A 22,604-nucleotide genomic window follows, 5' to 3' on the forward strand; every position below is an offset into this window, starting at 1 on the left:
CTGTTCTTCAAAAACAAAGCTGTCGCACATAAATGACATGGCTTGTCAACTGTGTAGCAGCACAATGTATTTCAGTATCTTGTGAGTTTTCTCATACACTCAGATTTTCCACCTCACAGCATAAAATTTAATTACGTAACAATGAACTCCTGCCCTTACATAACTCATTGGCCTAAATTGCAAGAGCTATCTGCTGGGCCCAATGAAATTTTACAAATGCTTTTTAAAAGACAAAACGTGTAATATTGACAGTATTAGACCATAAGATAAGGTCTTCAATATTGCCACATTAGCACAGAAAATGAAAAAAGAAGCAGATTCTTCAAGGAAAGCTGTGCTTGTTGATCACAGCATGAACCACTGGAATAGTAACCTCATGTATTGTTCAGACAAACAATTCTGCATCATTTTCCTTAAGTTTTGTAGCTACAGTACTTTAAACAAGAACAGATTTCTTTCCTAATGCCTCTACAATTAAGTTTTGGTTTTCTTTGACTTTGCAAAAGCAAAAACCTCTTTGCATAGAAAATGCAAGAAAATGGAATAATGGCTTTTATGTTTTCAGCATCACTTAAAAACAAAAGCAAAGACAACAAGTTTTTTACACTCCTTTACTGACTTCTCACAGTGTTACGAAATATTAAAAAAAAAAAAGATAAATAAATATCTTATACTTCAGTCACATTTGCACATGTCTATCCACTCAGGGAAAACCATGGATTTATAGAAATCAGAATACAACACGAGAATCTGCTTTTCAGATCCTACCAAAAAAAATCCTGTATCTCATATTGATTATCATGTCAAAGTCAGCATACACCAGAAAAAACAAAGCCTGTAAGATATTTTAAGTTTCCAACAATCCAAATAAGCTGTTAACTTGAAACAATATTGACCTCTAATCACATATCAAATGTCTTGATTTGCCTTTGTGCTGCCATGCAACTGGTAAAAAAAACAAACATGCTGCTTTTAAAGCTGCATATCTTAAAAGTTGTTCCCGTACTTACTGCTTTATGTAATAAAAGTAGTTAAATTACGCTAATGTCCAATTAGAAAAACGTCTAAAAATCTCAGTAAACAAAAATCTGTTCTATACCATTAATCACATTTATGCAGAAAGAACATTTTCGTGATACTCACCCAATCATCGTGTTTTCTTTAATCTGGCCCTCTGTACCATTTACCATTGGTTCTTGATTTCTGTTTTCCTTCTCTGAAGCATCACTTGAAAGTCCCAGTAAAGCTCGTACTTGTTTTGACTTCACATCCAATATCGTGTCGGTGTAGCCCACTTCTTGCAGATACCTGTAGGACAGAACTCATGCTAATTTTTCACGCATATCTTACTCAAAACAGTAAATGAAAACTTCTCCCTAAACTCATTTTCAACCTCATAGCTTAGCAATGTATGGTGCTGTGCTAATGAAACATGCTTATAAATCATCCTGTACCAGCTGCAGAGGGATCGCCTCTTGCAGTACCAGCCTCTACAGTCACTGAGGCGGGGGGGGAAGGGGGAAATAATCAAAGAGCCTAGCAGTCAGAGGTTATACAATACGTTATTCATTCATTTACTAAAATGCATGGAAAAGCACTTTCAATTAAAATATTTACAACTGGCTTATAAAAATCACCACAGTTGCATGTACAATATAGCCATTTTATTCTTCAACACATGGAAAACACATATGAAGCCTTACAAGACGTGTCAGATATGTTCCTTCCCCAGGCATTACTAGAAGCCTAGAAAACAGAGGGAATAAAACCAAATTCTGTAGCTATAGCTACTACTAAAACCTGTTATTTATAACGTACTATGTTTGATAAAATCTTTGCCTTGCCATTTTCTCATTCTTCAGAATCTGCAAACTATTAATTTGTCTCGCATATTTGGGTTGGTTTTGCTTGTATGAAAACCTTAAGGTCTAAAGTTGCCTCTTTCATCAATATGAAGTTGTACCTTTGCATACAGTAATGCATCTGGAACACCAAATAATCGGTCTCTGTCCCTTCCTCTAGAAAAAGGAAGTTACTACCTTCTCAGAAACATTGAACAGATTAAATGATCAATATTCTGGATAACCCTGAAGAGTAGAAATACTAGTTCACAATAAAAGCTGTCACAAATCAGGGATATGCACTTTTCTAGCAAGAACATCCTCATCTGATTATTTAACAATATTCTTTACATAAACACATTTGCAGCAAAATACTGACTGATGACTATATCAAAATCAAATGAGTCACCTATGCAAAATAGAGTCTGTCAGTAATACAAACTCTTTATTCAGCAGCGTGTAACTTACTCATGAATTACACTGGGAGGGAATGACTTGCCTTCAAATCACTGATCCAACGCAAGACTACTTTATTTACATTTATTCAACTTACATGCAAATAAATGGGTTCTTGAAAAAGAAAAGGAAGTAAAAGCCATCCAACTGACAAACTGGATAATTTAATTTTTGTATAACTCCTTGGAAATAGGTCTTTTCCAATAAAGCCCAGACTGTCCTTACTGTCTCCCTCCCCTCTCACTTATCTTCTGTAACACAAAAACAGAACTGGATATCAAAATTTTGCTAGCTGATTAGAAGGCCACAGAATCTAGCTATCATCATAGTGAATGAGGCTAATGCATGGAAAAACAGACATAAGGAGATCTTGATGACAGGCCTTGAAGAGATCTTTTCAATTTAAACCAAGTGCTGTAACTAAGACAAAAGCAAAACAAACAAACAAACAAAAAACAACCAGAAATATGACCAAGTACCATGGAACTGCATAACTCATTATGAGCAAAATTCAAAAATTTATTTATATTAGACATTTGCTTCATTAAGATGAACTGAGAATTAGAAAGCTTCTAGTCTAACCTTCTTAGTGTTTTTTGCACAGAGTAGACTAAAACAAAAGTTATCCCTCTCCAAACCAAGTTATTATTACTTTACGTAGCTGCAAAAAGAATTGTTTTATTTTGTAATTGCAAAAAGAATTGTAAAGTGTCATGACCTGCTGTTCTTCCGAACAGATTGTTTTATTATACTCAGTAAAAGCAAATGAGATTGTCTGATGACAAGGCTTCTCACCTGAAGTTCTGAAATACTAATTTTTTTTCAAAAGCCTAGGAAAAGTAGGGCAGAATCTGAATGAACTTCATCACACTAACTTTTCTTCAAAGAAAATCTAACAGAAAAATCAAATACCACCATCATCACATTTCATTACCAGATACTTTCCCTTGTATTCATTATTCAAGTTCTTCTCTCTATACTTACTGTCTTAGCAGTTGTCGTCCTTGTTTCCATATTAGCTGACTGTTTTGTTGTGGCTGAATCTCTGTTTCGTTCCCTTCATCTGGAAAAGATTATTTATTTATAAGCAATTTTTCCTTTGTCCTACTTCTAAAAAATATGTCCATCCACTTGTGAAGGCAAATGTGATTTGTGTTAAGATTATTAGGAACGGTTGAATAACAAAATAAAAACTTCAACTGTCAAAAAATCAATCAAGATTAAAAAATGCATGTAGCAAGTGATTCTCGTACTACCTACACGTAACAAAGATTGTCAAGTACATCTTACTGCAGGAGCCCAAGTTCCACTAGTCATTAGTGCCTTTCAGTCTCTTTCACATCCAAGAGTCCCTTTTTCATTAAGGGGACAATCATACAAACAATTTGGAGTCCCATATTTGCATTAGCCTTCTAGTGTGTGTATATATATGTGTGTGTGTGCGCACTCATAATTAAGTTTAAATACAAACACTTAACTGCAAACAATGTCAAGTACAACTGTACAAGTACTTGAACAGCGTCACGTACAATTATATCTATTTACAATTTTTGGTCAACCAGTTTCCTTATTTTTGGATCCATCAGACCTATTCGCATCAACTTTAAATTCAACTGTGTTTGTATTAGCTTTGAGGGAGGAAAAAATAAAAACAGCAGTATTTGTTTATTTTTTAACTTGAAAAGCTGATGAAAAAATTTCCACCACGTTTTCCATAACCACAAATCTGAATGCAAACAGTAGTACTCTGGGAAAATCCACAAAAAAATTACGTGGCTGTTCTGGTGAGAAACCTACCTGAATGCTGGCAACCAGCAGCTACACATTTATTGCATATATAGCTTCATACTACACCATGGTATTTTTTCCCCTCCCCCCAGGAGACAAATAAGCATACATGTTTGCTTCCCAAGATAAAAGACTTTGGTTTATTATCTACAAAAGATAATAGATAAAACTCTATAAAACTAGAAGGCCTTGTGATCCAAACACTGAAGGATGAACAGTCTTCTTACATAAACAAAAATTAAGAACCAGAAAAACCTGGTATAATCCTATGAATAAATGAGTATGTGATACAGGAAGGTTACTGTCCTCACTGAGAAGTCATTCTCCTTTAAATAACTGAATTCAAAACCAAACAAAACAAACAAGAAAACAAAAACCAAAACCTCTACTGAAGAAGCTATCAAAGATTAATCAGAATTCACATGCAAGGGGAACCGTAAGAATTTTATCTATATTAAATTCACAAACCCATTTGATGGCAACCATGGCAAATCATCAATTGCACATAGACCTTCTAAGAACAACTGAGCACAGCTTGACTCAATACACAAGCTCACTCTATGCAAGAGTTAACACACAACTGAGATAAATTTGCCTGAAAATCAATTTTGAAAGTGAAAAACCTTCCTTCTGAAGGTTAAATACATCCTCAGTCAAGAGTTCTCTTTTTCTTACGTCTCAGAAATGATGACTGCTAGCAGTAACAGCAGTTCATAGATGATAATGAAGGGACTTGTATAACAAGAAAGTAACAGCAGATCTCATGAGAAGTAAAAAAGATATTAAAAAAAATCAGATCCAACTCTTACATCTAAACTGTCTTACTGGGTTTCCAAGAGATCACAGAGTAAACAACCAACTGGGATGCATTTGGAAAAACTGCTAGAAACACTTCTGTATTTTTACCCTGACTGGCAGGATGGGGGAAGGAAAAAAAAAAAAAGATCTATCCAAGACAACTCCAACAGTTGTTAGAGCAACATGCTATAGCTCCATCCTGAGAAACTACAAAAACGAGATCTGTAGAAGCTATCATATATCTAGGATGCTGGTGTGATCAGGACAAGGTTTTCTAGTGGGCCAGATATAGATTGGAGTCTTCCACTTGAGCAACACCAAATTAAACAATTCCTTCAGTTAAGGAAATGACCTGGATAATAATATGAAATAGAACTTCTCAAAAACTTCATTGTATTTTGGTCAGGAAAAGGGTGGTGTAAAATTTCATCATCAGCTGGTGCAGGATTTTTTGGTGGTGGTTGTTTTTTTGATGGTGTTTGCATTTTTTTTCCCCCCAAAAAATAATCTTCTGAATCCCATGAGGTAAGAGTTAACCATGACAGTAAAACATGCCAGCCCTTAGACAACCCAAATGACAGAGCTGAAGTCTGCAGACTATATATTCTTCCTTTATATACAGGTGATTCTGGTTGTTGTAGTAGAAGCATCAGGAGCCTGAGATGCAAAAATAGCTACCTATTACTTCTCCTCTCAAGCTCCTGACCTACAACATACTAAAGGTATAATCCTCATACCCTTCCCCCCAGGGAAACTAAGGGTAGATAGGAACAGGGAAAAAGGAAATAATTGCAATTCTGAATTCCTCAAGCTGAGTGCCATTGTCAAACTCTCACTTATGTCTAATACATATTTTCATACAAATTATGTACCACATAGTTCACATCCTTTGCTATTAACTTTTTATTCAGAAGAATTATTCAAAAATAAAAGGATTCTATAGCTATAAATCTAGTAACTCTCTGTTCCAAAATATCCATGCACATTACTTAGGAGGAGATGAATTATTCTCTTCAGAAGCAGTCTGCTGGGTTTGCATTTTTTTTTTGAACTCATTTGAGACTCTTTTAGAGCATTAACATATTTTTAATTTTACATGAGTAAAATACAATCTTCATTAATTATGTCTATTCCCACTGACTCAACTAAGTGGCATATTTCATCAACACCATCATTTCAGCATTTGCACAAACCATAGCTGAGCTTTTATGTCAGTAATGAACTCATTCTTCATAAAGTCTTACCAGAATCATAGTTTGGTGGCTTCATATCTCCCTGATTCAATTCTGTGCCATATTTCAATTTGTGATATTTAGCCCTGAAAAAAAAAAAAAAAAAAAAAAAGAAAAAAAAAAAGAAACTATTAGCACATTTAAAGAGTATGGATAAATACATAAATGCCACCTGTCCTCACTACGAAAGTCACTCCTTCTTTCTAGGGTATGTACAAAACAAGTAATTTCAGCAGGACTTCAGATGTGCAATTTTGCCTAATTATTTTTTCCAGGATTTACAGGTATTTGCAAAGCAAATACTAATAAAACAGATCAACAGGTATTTGGTTGTACAGAATGGTTTTACTTCCTTTTGGCAATATGCTTGCTTCTCCTACCTCTACTCTTCTTTTTTTTCCCCCCCCCCTTAAAACTATCATTAAACTATGAAACATTTTTACTACCCACATCACTTCATATTTCACTGTCACCTCAATTAAGCAACCCTTTTTTACCTTTCTTCAAGCTCTCCTCACTAAGGACGACTCTATACCACTGCTGAAGTCTAGTGCTGATGGCAGCCCAGCAGCTTCACCAATTTGTCATACAGCTGCTAGAACTGACACTCGACTGAGTTAAAAATGGAGACTTCTCTTCCAGAAATACTTAGCCTACAGAAGGCCTATTGTAATAAACCCCACAAAGCATGCTATATGATAGTAAGACTAGATAGAAGTAAAAGAAAAAAAGCATTATGACTGAAAAAGCTTCATCACACAGAACCAGCCTCTATAGACTTATAAACAGAGAAAATAATGCAACAGTAGTACACCATTACAAATGTACATATAAGTTATTAAAGATTCATCAGAGTAGATCAAGTCTTAACACAGTAACGAAGAGAAAAAGTGAGGCAAAGAGAGCCTCACTGTCTGCTCCCCCTCATCTCACGCTCATAGTAACTTCAGTCTCTATGATTGGTTTTGGCCAAATATGAAAGCTTTAAAAGACTCCAAAACCCTATAAAGTTTTGTAGACATTCCTAATCGTGTAGAGAAGCAGCACCCTCAATGCAAGACACGAGAGATCTGAGGCAGTACTCGACATTCAGCCTGGCGGCAGCAGGATAACTGACTGGCACACACACAGGCACAGCTCCAATGCAAATGCAGCGAGCTGGGTGTAAGAAGGCAAGACACAGGCTACTGAAGACAAAAAGGGAGAAAGAACAGACCCTCGTATAAACGAACAGGAAAACAGGCTTCACTGCCTCCACAACTCACAAGGGAACACTCCCACTTAAAAATTGTTTTTACAAAAATGAATGGGTGCGACACGTCACGATTGCATAAGGCAAGTGCCACTAAGCTAGAACAATAATATCAAGGGGGCCTGGAGACAGCTTTCAAGTTACCTCTGCCTCTTGATTGCTTCTCGGGCATCCTCAGTACGTTATTCTTTTGTTTCCTTTTGCCTTTTCCTATTCCATCAAGCAAACTCATTACTTCTAATAAAACAATGCTGAGAGTAGCTAGCAATGCTTAGTAGTTCTTTAACCTAAGTATTGACAGAACAAATTCCCTACTGATCCAGCTGCTTTCTCATTATAATAAACATTTAATTCCAAATGCCCAGAGTAATGTTTTGTGCCTTCTTATTGAAAATTTCCCCCCTCATTCAGTGCACTATAAAATCAGTTCAGCAAAGTGAGAGTATTCATCCACATTCTAATCTATTAATGGTAGTTTTTTTTTCAGTTTTCTTTTTTTTTTTCCCTCCTCATAATGCATGCTTTTTAAAGCCTTTATTATTATTTCTTACTACAAGAGGATAGCCTAGATCACATGGTCTTATATGCCATAGGCCCTTAAATTTATTTTACTACTAAGCTGGACTAAGACTTCATCTTTCAAAAGATTTAACTTTGGGCAAAAGAGGCACAGAAAAGTAGAAATACAGATATGAAAAAAAGCTGACAAACACTGTCAGCTCTTTAATTGCCTATCCCAAAAAGCAATCCTTATTTCTAGATTTATTGAGAAGGTTAAAAACAAAAAGCTATAGACCTTTGCCTACATGAAGTGACAGAAAATCCAACGCCGAACTCAAACCTGAATTAACTAGAATGGATTAGCATAAATTCGGGTAGCTGAGCAAGACACCAGTCAGATATGAATCAGAAATACGAATACCATGTCAGAGTACATGGCCTGGTGAACCCATCTTCAGCAACTGTCAACTTCTGGTTTAGAGGAGAGAAAAAGAGATAAATAGCTAACAGTGCATTGAGAGGAGGAGAAAATCTACACTAATTCTGTTCTAATTAGTAGCATCTTTACTGTATAGCTGACAATGTCAGAAGTATGAAAGACAATCTTCTTCCTTCTGAAGTATATTAAGGAAAGAGCTGAGCATAAGGATTCAGGCTCAATCTGCAAGGAACAGTCTTGACCATTCAGTTTCACATACTGAAACCAAACGGTAAGCATCTTCTCATGAAAGAAACTAATTCTAGTCTATACACATTCTTAATATGGTTACTCCCTTAGCATGTTTATATTTATCTAATCCTACAGTAACCAAGTGTCTCCTGCCCACCTGTCACACTTATTTTCTCCATTTCCTCAGAAATTACATATTCCAGTTACTATCTGCTTGAAATTGGCCCTCAACAGTTCACTTTGATCTCTAGTTCACATATCACAGCAGTGAGATGCTGTTACCACAAAGGAAATTGAACACATTTCTTCTATAAAGCAGTGTACAGAAAAATCAAAGTTCCTCCACCCTTTCTATCACCTTGTCAAAAACAAGGAGGTGGCTTTGTGGGTTTAGGGCAAGTGGAGAGATCAATCACAAAGACAAGCCTTATTATCTGAAACTTGATCAACTTTGGTAGTTTAACATCAATTTCTGAAAATTACATCTGCATTATTAACAGTATGCAGAGACTGGAAAATTACTTGAAAATAACTACCTTAAGGGCACAATTTTACAGGTGTCATTTTCCATCTGAAAACTAGCCTTGCAAGTTGTTTGGAAGAATCCTATTTCAGAGCTGAAAAACTACTTTACAAGGAAGATAAGTATTACAATTGCTCTGCCTTTTTCACTTTGTTGTACAAGTAATTTATTAGTAGCAGTAGTGGTGGTATCTTTAAACTGTGTTTCCATTACATGAACAGTGCTTCGAGACATTCAATGTTGCTGCAACAACACTGGAAGAGCTGCTCAGGAAAACGCTAAAAGCTTTCATCCTTCTAAATTTCCTAAAACTGAAAGCAATGAAACTTTTCTGAATGCTTCACACAGAAAAGTTTGATTCCAATCAATAAAGGCCACTGTTTCTTGGAAATATCTGTCGCCAGACCTGCAGCATCTGATCCAGCTGTGCTGAGGGAGCCTGCCAAAACATCCTCAGAAGATCTAGGAGTCGCCGCCAAACCAAGAGACATAAACAAGAAAGACTGCCAGGAACAGCACTGCAAGATGTTCTACCCAGGGGAGAGGGCGCCAGCCTTACTCCGATCAGACACACCAGTGCAGAGAACAACATAAAATTAAATCAAGTGTTTCTAGAGACATGGCTCAAGAGTCGAGTTGTTTGGTTGGAATATGTTAAGACAGGAAATGACCTAGACTAGACTATTAAATTAGACGTGTACTTGAGAGAAATAGAGCAACCAAACGTACTACATTTTGGTTAGCTCCTGAAAATCCAGAGAAAATAATGCAATTCATTGGTGGTGGAGCAACTATTAATATAGTAATAAAAAGTAACCCTCGAGTATGAATCGCCTTGCACTGCAATCTACTGGATGTTGGCAAAACTACACCAGAACTGCTGTTGAAAAGGTGGTACTGCTTAACTACTAATTATCTACTAAGTTCTCTTCTCCTTAGTGTATTAAGACTTTTCAGCAGAAATAACTTGGCTTCATATACAGACAATGGAAAGGTAATCTCACAATTACTGAGATAATGACTGAATATTAAAATTAGATTTGTCAGAAAAAAGCGTCATAATCCTTATGCAAACACCACTTTCTACCTTCCCTGCTATAAAATTATGCAAGTGCCATGAAATAGAGAACAATGACACTGCTTCCAAAGCTTATTATTTATAATTAGCTTAGAAAAAAAAAGGAAAAAGAAATGCTGAAGACCCACTCTACAAAATAGCAGCTCATAAAAGCATGTACGTGAGAAAACCAGCGTCAACTATTTCTTGCTCTGAGGACGCTGCAAGCACATACTACTTTGGGTCACAGTTTCACATTCTGTCCCTTTACTAATAACCTGTTTATTTGACCTATCGAGGAAGGCTTTGGTACACTGCAAGGCCATAGCAGAAGTGGAAGAACGCAGGGATGTCTCCCTGCCCCCTCCCACCTGCACCACCCTTGTTATAACTTGACCAGAAATGTTTTCTTTCTACCTCATAGGACCTAATTTTTCAGCCCTGAGTTCCCAGTGGCAACAGCCAGCATATGAACTAACTACTGGCTGACCAGGCCAATAGCTGATTTAGGGAAGTGTTGGGAAAGAGAGTAGTGCTTCCAAGCTCCATGTGTTGCCATTCCTTCAAGTATCAAGCAAGAACACTTGCTGGAAGACATTTCCAGCAGAAATACAAGACCATTTCTTCAGTAACTGGCAAACAATACTACTGTTTAAAACCACAAACTGTTATAAATAGCTGTTCCAGCACACACCATTCACAAACATCACATTTACTTTGAGAACTATTTCACTCCCATAAAGAAACCATCAAACTCGATCAGATCAGCTGCCCATGTAGTTTACTGACCTAAGCAGCCGAGGCTAATAACACATACTGCAGGAAAAAAAAAAAAAAAATACAAGATATGCATGTAAAAACTTCCAACAAGAGACCACTGGGAATTTTTCCTAATTCCGACAGTGAACGCTGCATTAGGATTTAAATGCCTAATTAATTTAGTTGGCTCTTACTGGATGCAATTGGTAGACGTTTTCATTACAGATATGGAAATTAAAAATATTAACTCTTACAAAGCTTCTTTGATAGTGCACAGAAATATATTTATTTAGTCTGATCATTTTGGATAAATTACTAATTTACCTGCATTATGAGCTTGAAGTATTAGAGAAATACCTTTGTAACCAGGATACCTCCCTTAGTTTTGAAATACGAGAAATCTTACTGAATATTATTCCTTAGAGCATAACTTTATCTGTACAAGAACATACTCTGTTCTCTCTCTATCTTCTTTTAAAGTGACTCCAATCTTAATAATGATGCTTCAAATAGACTTTCCATGGCTATAAACTACTATCTCCATTATGCAGAAATTTGTCATTTTTCTATGCTATTTGATATAAGATCAGTGCCATAAGAAGGCCTGCGAAAAAGGCTATCTACCTTAGTGTTTCTCTGGTAACTCCCTGAGGCAAAAGCAAGTATGCTGAAGCTCTGAGGCTACTGATATCCAGAAAAACAGTTGCAGCTCCATGCTAGCAAATAAATTGGTAACTACTGGAAAAAGTCAAACTGGATGGTGTAAGGCATGTCTCGTGTGCCAACAGAGCCCAAGTAAGATGAGAAAATCTAAATGCAATACAGTGATGTACAACTATTAGAATCCTTTTTTTTTTTTCATCTAGCAGCAATAATCTATTCCTTGTATATGCGCATATATATTTCTGCTAAATCAAGCAATTTAAAACAGTTCATTTTATTAACATTTCATGAAAGAGAAGTAGGAATAATGTGATAGGGAAATGGTACACAAGCAATGATTGCTTTGCAGTAGTACCACAAGCATACACTTTAGTTAAAGCATTTTAAAAGACATCTTAATAATAAATAAAAAAATGATAAATAAAAGTCAACCTGCCCTGAAGTAAATCAGTGGAGTAGAAAGACTTCTCCAAACACAATAAAAATAAGTTGTTTACTTCAAAGATTAGAGCAACAGGAACGTGTATAAAACAGACTAGAGACTTCCACTGAAATTCCCATAAACAAAGAAACTAACATTTTATTAGTTGGTAAACACAAACACTTCTTCATTCCTTGCACAATTAACGAGAAGATATTCCCATAGAGTCTATCATATTGTAAAGTCTAAGAACTTAGCAAGATCAAAACCTAACAGTTACTAAAGACTTAAGACAGACAAGATTTCAGCTACTAGATATTAATAAACAAAGCTAGCCCTTTGAACCAAAAGGGAATATTCTAATTCTGGAGTATAATCTATACAGCTAGGTGGAATCTTACCAAGGAAAAGGAATTAACTATTCATCAACTGTGGGCTTTCCTCCCATATTTCTGGAACCATATTATATTAGCTATTGTTACCAGAAGACAGACATTTAGACTGCTATTTACTATTGGTAAATATTACTATTTAACAATTTGTGAGCTGATTGTATATATAATAAATTTCTCTCATCTTGGTCAAACACAGAGGCAACAGTATCTGTCTTCAGAATTTCCTCATCATGTACTCATCACTAAATCAATGTACCTTTCCTGTTTAAGTGCATATTCCAGCATTTTGATTCTCCGCACTAGATCCTTCTTCAGATTTTCTTGTCCCTTCCTTTCACCTTGAAGGAAAGCGATCTGGGCCTGCAAAAGAAAATATTCAATGTAGAAACTGTTTCCTCAAAACCATTCAGCAGAGCTCAATCCTTCCTCCCGCCTCAAGTTACTTTCAAATTGATTTGTACAGTTCAAAAGAAGTTGGCTTAGTGTGTTTCATAAACATTTAATGCCTAAACTAAACACTGCATAGATAAGCCTTCTAAACTGCATGCTCATTACAGATCCTAAAAAAAATACAAAGATAAGAAATAAAGCAATTTTAATTTGTTTGACAGGCTTTATTTACTTTCATGGATAAACATTCAATCAAGGATAAGGAACAGATAGAGTAAGCATACAAAAAAACCTTCAGCAGATGAAAGTATTTACCAACAATAAGTAGAAGACGGAAAAGTATTTCTGCTTACTATCTGAAGTAGTATATAATTAGTACACTGTTCTACAGATACGTTAGATACATGATACTAGTCAGAGAAATGAAGTACAGCATGTTCAACTAAAAGAAAAATAAAACCCTGTTTGTAATACAGTGCCAACTGTTAATTATAACACTAAAATAGGTTAAAGAAAGATCACCAGAAGTACTGTAATTAAGAGAGAAAAACGGGAACCAGAGAAAGGTATTTTGGTGAGACAGAAGAGGAGAGAAGTACAGAAGTAAATAGAACTGGAAAACAGACATCTAGCCTTTATCGACTTTCAGCAGAGTAGGGATTTAGTTGCCTGTGAAAAACCTCCTTTAAATAGAAAGTGATGATAACCACAAGATACTCATTCCTAATCATAAAGACAGAACTACCTGCTTTTGTACTTCATGCTTAAATCAAGCCCATTACAAAAGACAGGTTCTCTCCCAACTCATGAAGTATGCTTTAGACAAAAAACACCTATGGGCAGTCTCCACTTCACACTTCAGCCCCCCTGTACTGCCAGCTGCCCACTGTTTTCAGTATCACAAGCTTTGATGCTGCCTCCGCAGCTAAGTCTCAAAGCATCCCATGCATTTGCTGAAAAGCATGAACAGCATAAAAGGCAACTAGTCAAGACCATCAGCCATTGAACACGAAAACCAGTAAATCTTTCATTTCTACAACCACCCTTTATAGAGAAGTCTGATGTTTTCTACAGGTACTGCAGTCTGCACCAATCTCTCAGGAAAAGCTTGTTAGAAACAAACAAATATTGTGTCCCTAGCTGCCACAATCTTGAAAGCAGTCCCCAGATATTGTAATTAATGGAGCAAGAGACTTCTAAAGAATAACTTACTTGACTTTAGGTTTTTACCTTGCTTGATGGTGGTCGGCTAGATCAGCTGCTTTAAAATAAGATACCAGCTGACGTAATTTTGTTACTCAAACACAGCCAGTAAATAGCATGACAGGCACCTGAAGAAGCCCTAGCTACCAGTCACCAACTACAGCAGCCAGGTTATGATGCGCGGCAAACATTGACTCCTCTCCAATTAAGTCTTCATCTTCACTGGGGAAAATGTATTTCGCTTCCCAAAAAGCCTCAGCTGAATGAGAGGAAAGCACCAAGCTTCTCGCTTGGAACTCAATCTGGAATGAGCAAAAAGCTGCAATTAAATTTAATGCTCACTGTACAGGATGGGAAAGTTGCGGTACTGTCTTGGGAGCCATCATTTTCTTACACTGAGCATTTTAACTGTGCAGTGAGCACTTCAGCCCCATCCAGCTTATCAATGGCAGAAACACCTAAAGTGCATACCAATCAGTTGCAATAACTGTACAGACCCCCAGATCACAATGCAGAGAGTTGTGCACCCTGATAATAATTTTGCTCTCCATGACTCAAACGGGCCCAGGAGAAACAAACACATACCGTTCCAACTAAGAAAGCGAGAGAACATTGAAGAACGCTATTAAAAAAGTAAATAATGTAAATGCGTAGTCAGCCAAAGTGAAAAGGATTGCCCCATGATACCAGGCATGAAGCCCGTGTCCCTGCAGGCCGGCCCGCCTGGGCCCACCGCCCTGCAGCAGCACGGCCATGGCGCGGCCCTCACCGCCACAGGCCCAGCAGGGAGATCAGCCGCTGCCTCCACCAGCAATAGCCCGGGCAGAGGAAACACATGGCCTCTGAGCGGCTTTGAGATGAGAGACATAATTGGACTTGATTTAAAAATACTGTACTACACACCTCCTTTACATAAAAGTGAGCAGCGCTGCTCATCACTGCATGCCTCTGCTATAGGGCAGGCCAGGCTCTGTGATCTGACTAACCGTTTGAGAGCCAGCGGCTTCTCAAGCACATAAAGTAGTGTAAATAGCGATACTAACCACCTCTGAGGCTGAAGTACCTACATTTTATAATTCAACAGGAAAAAAAAGGATTGTGCTGTACCTACTCAGAGCCACCAGCACGCTCTGTAGGTAATACCCATACTACACATGAAGAAAGGCTGCTGGAAGAAATGTTAATTGATTCTTTGAACCTCTTTTGCTGTCAGTGATACACCAACGCTGTCACTGATGTCTTACAACTTTTCTTGTTCCTAGGCTTCCAAGAAAAGCTCACAGCTATTACTCAAAAAGCACGTAGCAGCAACAACAGGCTGGAATCAGCAGCCCATGAGCTGCCTTTCCAGCCCTGCACAGGCTTTGGCTTTCATTTCATTTCACATTCATAACACAAAAAAAAGTAAGGAGAATATTTCCCTGTCTTTCTCATCAGGAATTAGCAATCCTTATTCCTCATTTATGGAAGTATGGAATAATTACAATTAGGTTGGTCTTAAATCATCCTTTATGTATGTAAGCTGAAAGTTTTGTGTCACTAGTTAAGAAATTCTTGATGAAAATATTAAGGTTAAATTGTAACAAACATGAGGACAGCATTAAAGTAATAACTAAAATCTTACATTAACCATAATACTGAACAGTCCATATGTCAGAAGCATATTTCCTTCTTTACAATGTTTGGCAATTAACTGAAAACATGCAGAGGAACCTAGATGTTCATACCACAAATGAAACAATTTGTAATATAAACGAATACTTAATTTACATAGCTAAAATGACAAATGATGAGATCAAGAAGTATTTGCTCAGTCTGTAGCACAAAATGGTTACATAAAATGGTTATAATTCTAGGTTTATCATTTTTGATCAAAATGTTTAACCAATACCTGTACAAGTATCTGTGCAAACAGTTCACATGTAAGAGGTCTGAGTGCTGACATGAGAGAAAGTATAACTGAACTGCACAACTACAGTTTTCTTATAATTAGAGTAAATGGCAGAATTTTATAAACAAATTTGGACTGCACAGACAACTCCCCGTTGTCGCAGCTTTGGTGCAAGCCGAACCACAGGTGGGAGCTACCGGACAGCTACAGAGCAAAGGAGGAATGCTTCAACTCCCCATAAACTGTAACACTCCCTGTTTTACACTTGTGCTTTGGCCACTCCTCGGAAAGTTTGCCAAAAATGTCAAGAATTCACAACCATGCCCAACAAACAGGTTTTGTGACAAATGACCTTCTAGCTAATAAAATGCATCAAGTTGTAAACTAGTCATCAGAAACCTCTAAAACTGCCCAGGGGGATCACGCAAAACCCCATATTGTTTCTTGCCCTATGGGTGGGGCACAGCTCTCTATAACGCAGCCAGCCCTGCTGGCTCAGCACTGAAGCATCACAGCAGCAGCAACCTCCTGTTTATTCCAGCCTAAGTGCTAGGAGTTGCTGTATTACAGCTAATCTGTTAAATTAAAATCAAGAGAGTCAGGTGGAGGGGAAGAAGGGAAAAAATACGATACATGGAACAGTCTGATAGTCTGTGTCAGCTACTATTGTACAGTACATTTTCACCCCACTTTAATAGATAAAGTTTTTGGTATTACCAACTGCAACAAAAGCTTTAAGTTTCAAGAGCATCTGGTCTAAGTTAACAGTACTGTAACTATCTTAACTGTTCCATTTCTTCACCATGGGATTTTAAAAATAACATTCATTTTTAAGTTTAAAAGGAAAAAAAAAAAAGGAAAAACAGAATCTCAGGTGTGTTTGTTTTAAGAAATTCCCCAGAAGGCTCTAAGGTCACTTTACTGTGAAATGGACAAAACCGTAAGGCAATGTGCTACTTAGCACAGTGTTAGAAACATTATTATTTTTAAAGTTGTTGCCTTCCTAATACATGTTTTATAAATACAAAAATACCATCAAACAGTTACACTGCACCTTAATACATATGGAGTTTATCAATGTTTAAAAAGTAGGCTGAAATTTACACTTTCTGGAATCATCACCCACAGTGATGAGGATGTCAAAAAGTATACCTGCACAGCTTCTTAGACTGGCATCCTGACATTACAGAAAAGCAAAATAGTAACAAAAATTGCAACTTGAACAGAAAATGTTTACAAAGAAACAATGCTATGGCTACTACACAAATTACTCATGTTTACTATCAACTTCTATCTGTTTATAACTTTTACAGCTATTTTAAGTTAAAAGGGTATGTTTGTGTTTTTTAATTATTAAGACTCAAAACATGCTAAATGACTTTCCATTCATTTCTTTAAAATATTTCTCTTAAAATTTTAAAATAAGCAGCACTTCAAGTTTTGGGGCACTTGAAGGTCAACAGCCATCATTTGGCAAAGAGCTATTAAGATATGCAATCGTGTACGTACTGCTTCTCTAATTCAACAACAAGGTCTTACCAGGTTGAGAGATAGACAGCAAGGGAGGGAAAACACTCTGAGGAAAATATTGTAAAAACATGTAAATAGCTAGAATAACGAAACAGCTTTACAGATGGATCAGCCTACAACAGTCATCCTAACCGGTCTGCCAAGATCTGCCAGAACGATTCTGCAGGCTGTCAGGTGTGCTCAGCATTGCAGATTAGTTGCCACACGGAAGCGATACATGGCAAGTCTGTTTGTAAATAGGTGCAGGCATGCCCTGAAGAGTCAGGGGGAGAAGAGGAGATAAAAACCAGGTATACCTGAGTGTGTACATGAAGGGGGAATAGCTGTGGTCTAGCACCACTGGCAAACAATTTTTCAGGCGCCACACTTGAGAAATGTTGGAAGTCACACCCACAAATTTGCAGCTCCCAGTCCTCCAAGCGAAGAGCAGCCAGGATGCTTCTCTATGTGCCTGCAGCCATTGAAGATAACACAAACTGTGGTAGGACCGCCGGCAGGAGCAGGATGCAGGTACTGATTCTGAACACTTCCCATCGCAGAGAACATGTGATCCTGCCAAGCACACGAGCTCTGAACTGCTAAATCATCACCAGGTTAAAACACACTTGCTGCCTTGTATTTCAGGAGTTGATTTTACTCCAAAAAATGGCATCAATTTACTCCATTACTGGCATTAGAGATAAGCACTGAAAAAGTTAAACCAGCCAAATGAGATCAAAGATATCGCTTACAGTAAGAAAAGAGAGTTGCAAAAGCCATCCATTTACATTCTTCATCTCTTTGAAAAGATTGTTTCAAAACCAACTTGTTATCAGTCAATTTAAAACTCCTAGTAGGTCATCCAGAATCAAAGATGATTTACTAATTTATTCCTGGCAATATCTTGATTACTAATTTAATCATCTCACCCAACAGGAACACTTTTCTTTCTGCAGTTTGAAGTGCTTTACTACGTAGATCTCTTTTCAGATAGCCACTCTCTCTTTTATCCACTCTTTGCTACTGCCTTACACTATTCTAGCAACTGCAAACATTAAAATATCTGCTGAGTTAGACAAGCAATATACATTCAGCTTATTTAATCATTCTTCAGAATTAAAATTCTCTTTAATCCTTCAGTCCTTTCTGTAGTACACTTAAGTGGAGAGCATTAACTTTTTTTTTTTCCTTTTGAGTCACAGGAGCACGCTCCACGCAGACTGACGTAAGGCCAAAGAGATGACATTTTCAACGTGATGTAATTCTGTAGGCAACACTGTGGTGCCTTGTCACAAAATAGCAGCGTATTATGAGCTCAAGTCCAAACTGTAAATGCCCGAATATGATTCCTTTCCACTTGCCATACAAGATCCCACGCACAGAAGGGCAGAAATGCAGCAAGAGCAACCAGCAGCAAGACCGATACACAGACTTCTGGCCCACATCTAAACTGTGACAATGGAAGTTCACGGTCCGAAGGCGTCACTTGGGCACCATGAGACAAGGGAGAACAAATCTGAAGGAGAAAAGCAGTGGCTCTGCCACAGGAAGAGGAGCGAACCTCACAAGCATTTGGGAAGGCAGTGGGCACACATTACTGGTTTTTGCTGCCACAGCCAGGAACACCTACACCGTGCCCTCAGGCATGCCTCGCCACCCCAAACTGACTGCAGCACCAAGTGGGGCAGACACCAAATCAAATAATTTTGCCCTCACCTCCTGTTTACAAGCACAGCTACGAACATTATGCATGCCGGTTCTGTTGGATGCTTTTGCAATCCTGCCCTATGCGCCTGACTGCCCTAAAAGGAAACATATCCCTGGCTAAGAGCAGAAAAATGCAATCTTTCCACACTGCAATCTTGCATTTAACTTCTTTGTTGCTGGGTTACTTCAACATATTCTATTTCTGTTTGTATCAGCAAACTCTGAACAAATAGGAAAATAAGATCTTCTAGATGAATGAAACTACCACCGCAAGCAGGCCACTATAACAAAGTAAACCTTCATTTTCCCTCTTGAGGGTATTTTTATTTTTAGTGTATTGTCTGCAGAGGTTGGATCCCGAGAGCTCTAACGAGATACAGAAGATCAGTTTCAAGTATCTAAGCATTTCTCAGCATTTAAAAAAAAAACAAAAAAAAAACGATAACAATCCCTCCCCTGTTTATCAGTCAGTTCTTGCCACTTCTCAGCTAACGAACTTAGAAGGGATGACTTGAGGAGGCCTGGCAGCCTTGCCAAATCAAAAATGTGAGTAGGTTGCTGACCAATACCTATCTATTTTCTCACAGAACTGTGCACGGATATCAATTTTAGTTGAGGCTTAACATTTGTATAGCCATGTTTCTTTTAGCATTAAAGCAGGGTGAGCCAAAAATCCCTTCAGATGCATGTGATCTTCCTTTGGGAATCTTACACAGCCTCGTCTAGAATTAGTAAATAAACTCTCCGTGTCTACTGAAACGCAGATAAAGGGCGAGTTATATTTGCAACTTCTTGTTCAAACAGTGCAAAGTTACTTACCCCTTATGCAATAAAAGTGACATGAGCCAAGACCTTCAACAGAAAAATGAGTCCTACAGCTGGAGTAGCACACAGCCATACCAGTTTAGATTATAAACATGCATCCAAAAAGGCACATGATCCTTCACTATAGGCTAATCTGACACCAAAAAAAAAAACAACACCTAAGTTGTGCACCTAGACCAATACAAACTATTTTTTACTTCAGTATTATTCAAATATTAAATAGCAAGCCATGAAAATCAGAAAGTACTTTATTATTCTGAAGTATAATACTGTGAAAAAAAAGTTTCTAAGCTTGAAAGACCACTTGGAGACAACGGTAACCCTTCACACATTTGCAAAATTCTATGCCTGCTCATACTACGTTCACATTTACAGTAACACCTTCCTAAATGAGTTAGACCCAATTAAAAAGCATTTCATGCACTTTTGCTAACTTACAGGTTTTAAGAGATTTGAGAAGAATGTGAAAACCTGATGCTTGGAAACACTGGGATCGTTTATGCAACAAAAAATATCACAAGTCTATAAAACTCAAGTACAGACCTGCAGAGAACCAGTCTCATCAGATTTTATTTACATTCCACTTCTCCACAAAAGCTCCAGATTTCTCTAATGCAGCTCTTTAGTCACTCAGCATCTACTCCCACCAGTCCTCCTGGTTTGAGTAAGACAAGTCATGACGGCTTATCAATGAGAATATGGGGATTAGCTGGCAGTCGTGCATGTCAGCAAACAAACAGGAAAAAAAAAAGGAGCTCAGAAGCTTCTCTTTGCTTTGCATGAATTTGGCAACTAGAAAGTTTGCTACGAGAAGTTATCAGAAGATTTGTTAAAAGAAGTTATCAGAAGAAAGAACATCTGGCAGTCACTTCGACCCAGTTAGAATCATCTTTCCCAACTGAACATGCCTCAGTCTCCTGACTTATTTTCATCCACTCTTCTTTTGATTTATCTGATGTGCTTGAAACATGTAAGTTGAAAATATTGTCCTTTTGGGGTGGAGAGGAATTTAATACTGATCACTGTTTTCTTTGTAATATCTGCCTTACCAGGAGAAATATTTTATCAAAGACTTCCACAGCACTTCTGCCAACTCCTTTTTCACAGAGAACCTCTGAGATTTGATGTACGCGTTCATATCTGAAAAATCTTACACAAAACTTCTTCAAATGCCATTTTATCTCCCATTTTATTGGCAAAACCACCTTCAATGCCTCAGGAGTTTTCTTCTAACTAAGCAGCTGATATTATCAACTCAGCACTCACTTCTTTTTTCTCTGAGCAGTATTTCTGTATTGTCCAGCTATCACAACAATTTTTGACTAGAAATGTTAACTCAATAAGAAGACCACGATCTAAAAGCCAACTAACAGTAAATATCAACTATTTCTGAATCGAGTAACCAATGTCCTAAAACACACTATAAATAGCCAGAGCCATCTGGCTGGTTTGCCCCTTCTCCTCATTACTTTAGCTCGTCTATCTCCAAGGACACAATCTTGCCATTCACTAAGCCTGGCTTCGCTGCCTGCCTTTTGCCTCAGAAAAGCAGCAGCAGGAGGGAAGATCACCACCAGTGACCCCCAGGGAGCTGCAATTGCTAAATCCGACTTCCATAACCGACCTCAAGTGTTTATCTGTTATTTCCACCACATTCCTTTTATTACAGTTGTTTGCTATCATTTAACCACAATTTATCTCATTTCATAACTCCTTCCCTATCTTTTTTTCTCCTCTCTCTCTCTCCCCCCTCTTGGCACTGTCTTACAACAGGAATATTTTCAGCAGAGCTGCAGAGAGACAAACACAGGATATTCGCCTTTCTCCCTAACCTCTTTGCAAACCTTCTCAAAGGAAAGCTGGCCTAGTCAAAACAAATTTTGGCATCACCGTATCGGGTCCCACTACTCCAACCATTCCACCACCTTGGAGAAACAGCTATCAGTCAGAAGAAATGAGAACTACCAGCGGAGAGGACAGGAGCGAGAAAATTCCTTAGGAGGGTTTGGGGTGCCTACACATACATGGTATAGCAGTTTGCTGCAATTTAGAGCATCTGCGAAACATCAGACACACCAGCAGAAGATCTGCAAAGCATCTTTGCCAGAAAGACATTGATCTGTCAAAAGCCAAACATGCACCTTACTCCCAAGGAGCAACTGAGCGTTCCCCTGGGAAGCCTTCCCACTGACTCCCTCGGGGAGCTCCCAATACAGGGCCCCCACATGCTGCCCCTGAGCGCGGGGCACTGCTCATTAACGCTGCTCATTAAGACTGCTCATTAACGCCATCAACAAAGGAGCAAAACAGGGAACCACCCCCAGCCAGTCAGAAGGCCCATGGCTAAGGCCAGGCGGCAGATCAAACCCCGTGCGCCTCCAGGAAAGACGAAAATGCCCCTGGGTTTGTGCACGTGTTCGTCTCTTGATGAAGCTGTTGGGACAGGCTGGTCCAAGGCATAATGACAACATTGAAATGCAGTCCAGAAAAATGCAGAGTGAATAAAAAAAAAATCCTTAAACCTTTTGCAGAACAGGAAACCCATTCTTGTCAACTCTCCCAAGCAGCTCCTACAGAATTTGACAAAAAGAAAGTTGCTCGGTTCTGAAGAGATGCAAAAATAAGCCATAGCACTATAAAACATGGTTTGTCAATACCAGAAGGAGAAATAGTAAAGTCCGTATTTATTCCTGGTGAATTACTACACAAGGCATCATGAAAGT

At 37.9% G+C, this 22,604-nt stretch overlaps 1 protein-coding gene across 4 annotated transcripts in view; it reads right to left on the reverse strand.

The window, feature by feature from the left end:
- Nucleotides 1–22,604, reverse strand: part of STRN (striatin) — a 69,143-nt gene that overhangs the window by 43,565 nt on the left and 2,974 nt on the right. For all 4 annotated transcript variants that reach the window (XM_038176736.2, XM_038176735.2, XM_038176734.2 and 1 more), the window contains exons 2-5: nt 12,613–12,716; nt 6,128–6,201; nt 3,282–3,360; nt 1,144–1,308 (exon numbers count right to left, since the gene is read on the reverse strand). In XM_038176736.2, coding sequence (XP_038032664.2) covers nt 1,144–1,308; nt 3,282–3,360; nt 6,128–6,201; nt 12,613–12,716 — 422 coding nt within the window. The remainder of the gene's footprint in view (nt 1–1,143; nt 1,309–3,281; nt 3,361–6,127; nt 6,202–12,612; nt 12,717–22,604) is intronic.

This window comes from Anas platyrhynchos, chromosome 3 (assembly GCF_047663525.1).
Source record: "Anas platyrhynchos isolate ZD024472 breed Pekin duck chromosome 3, IASCAAS_PekinDuck_T2T, whole genome shotgun sequence".
Taxonomy (NCBI): Eukaryota; Metazoa; Chordata; class Aves; order Anseriformes; family Anatidae; genus Anas; species Anas platyrhynchos.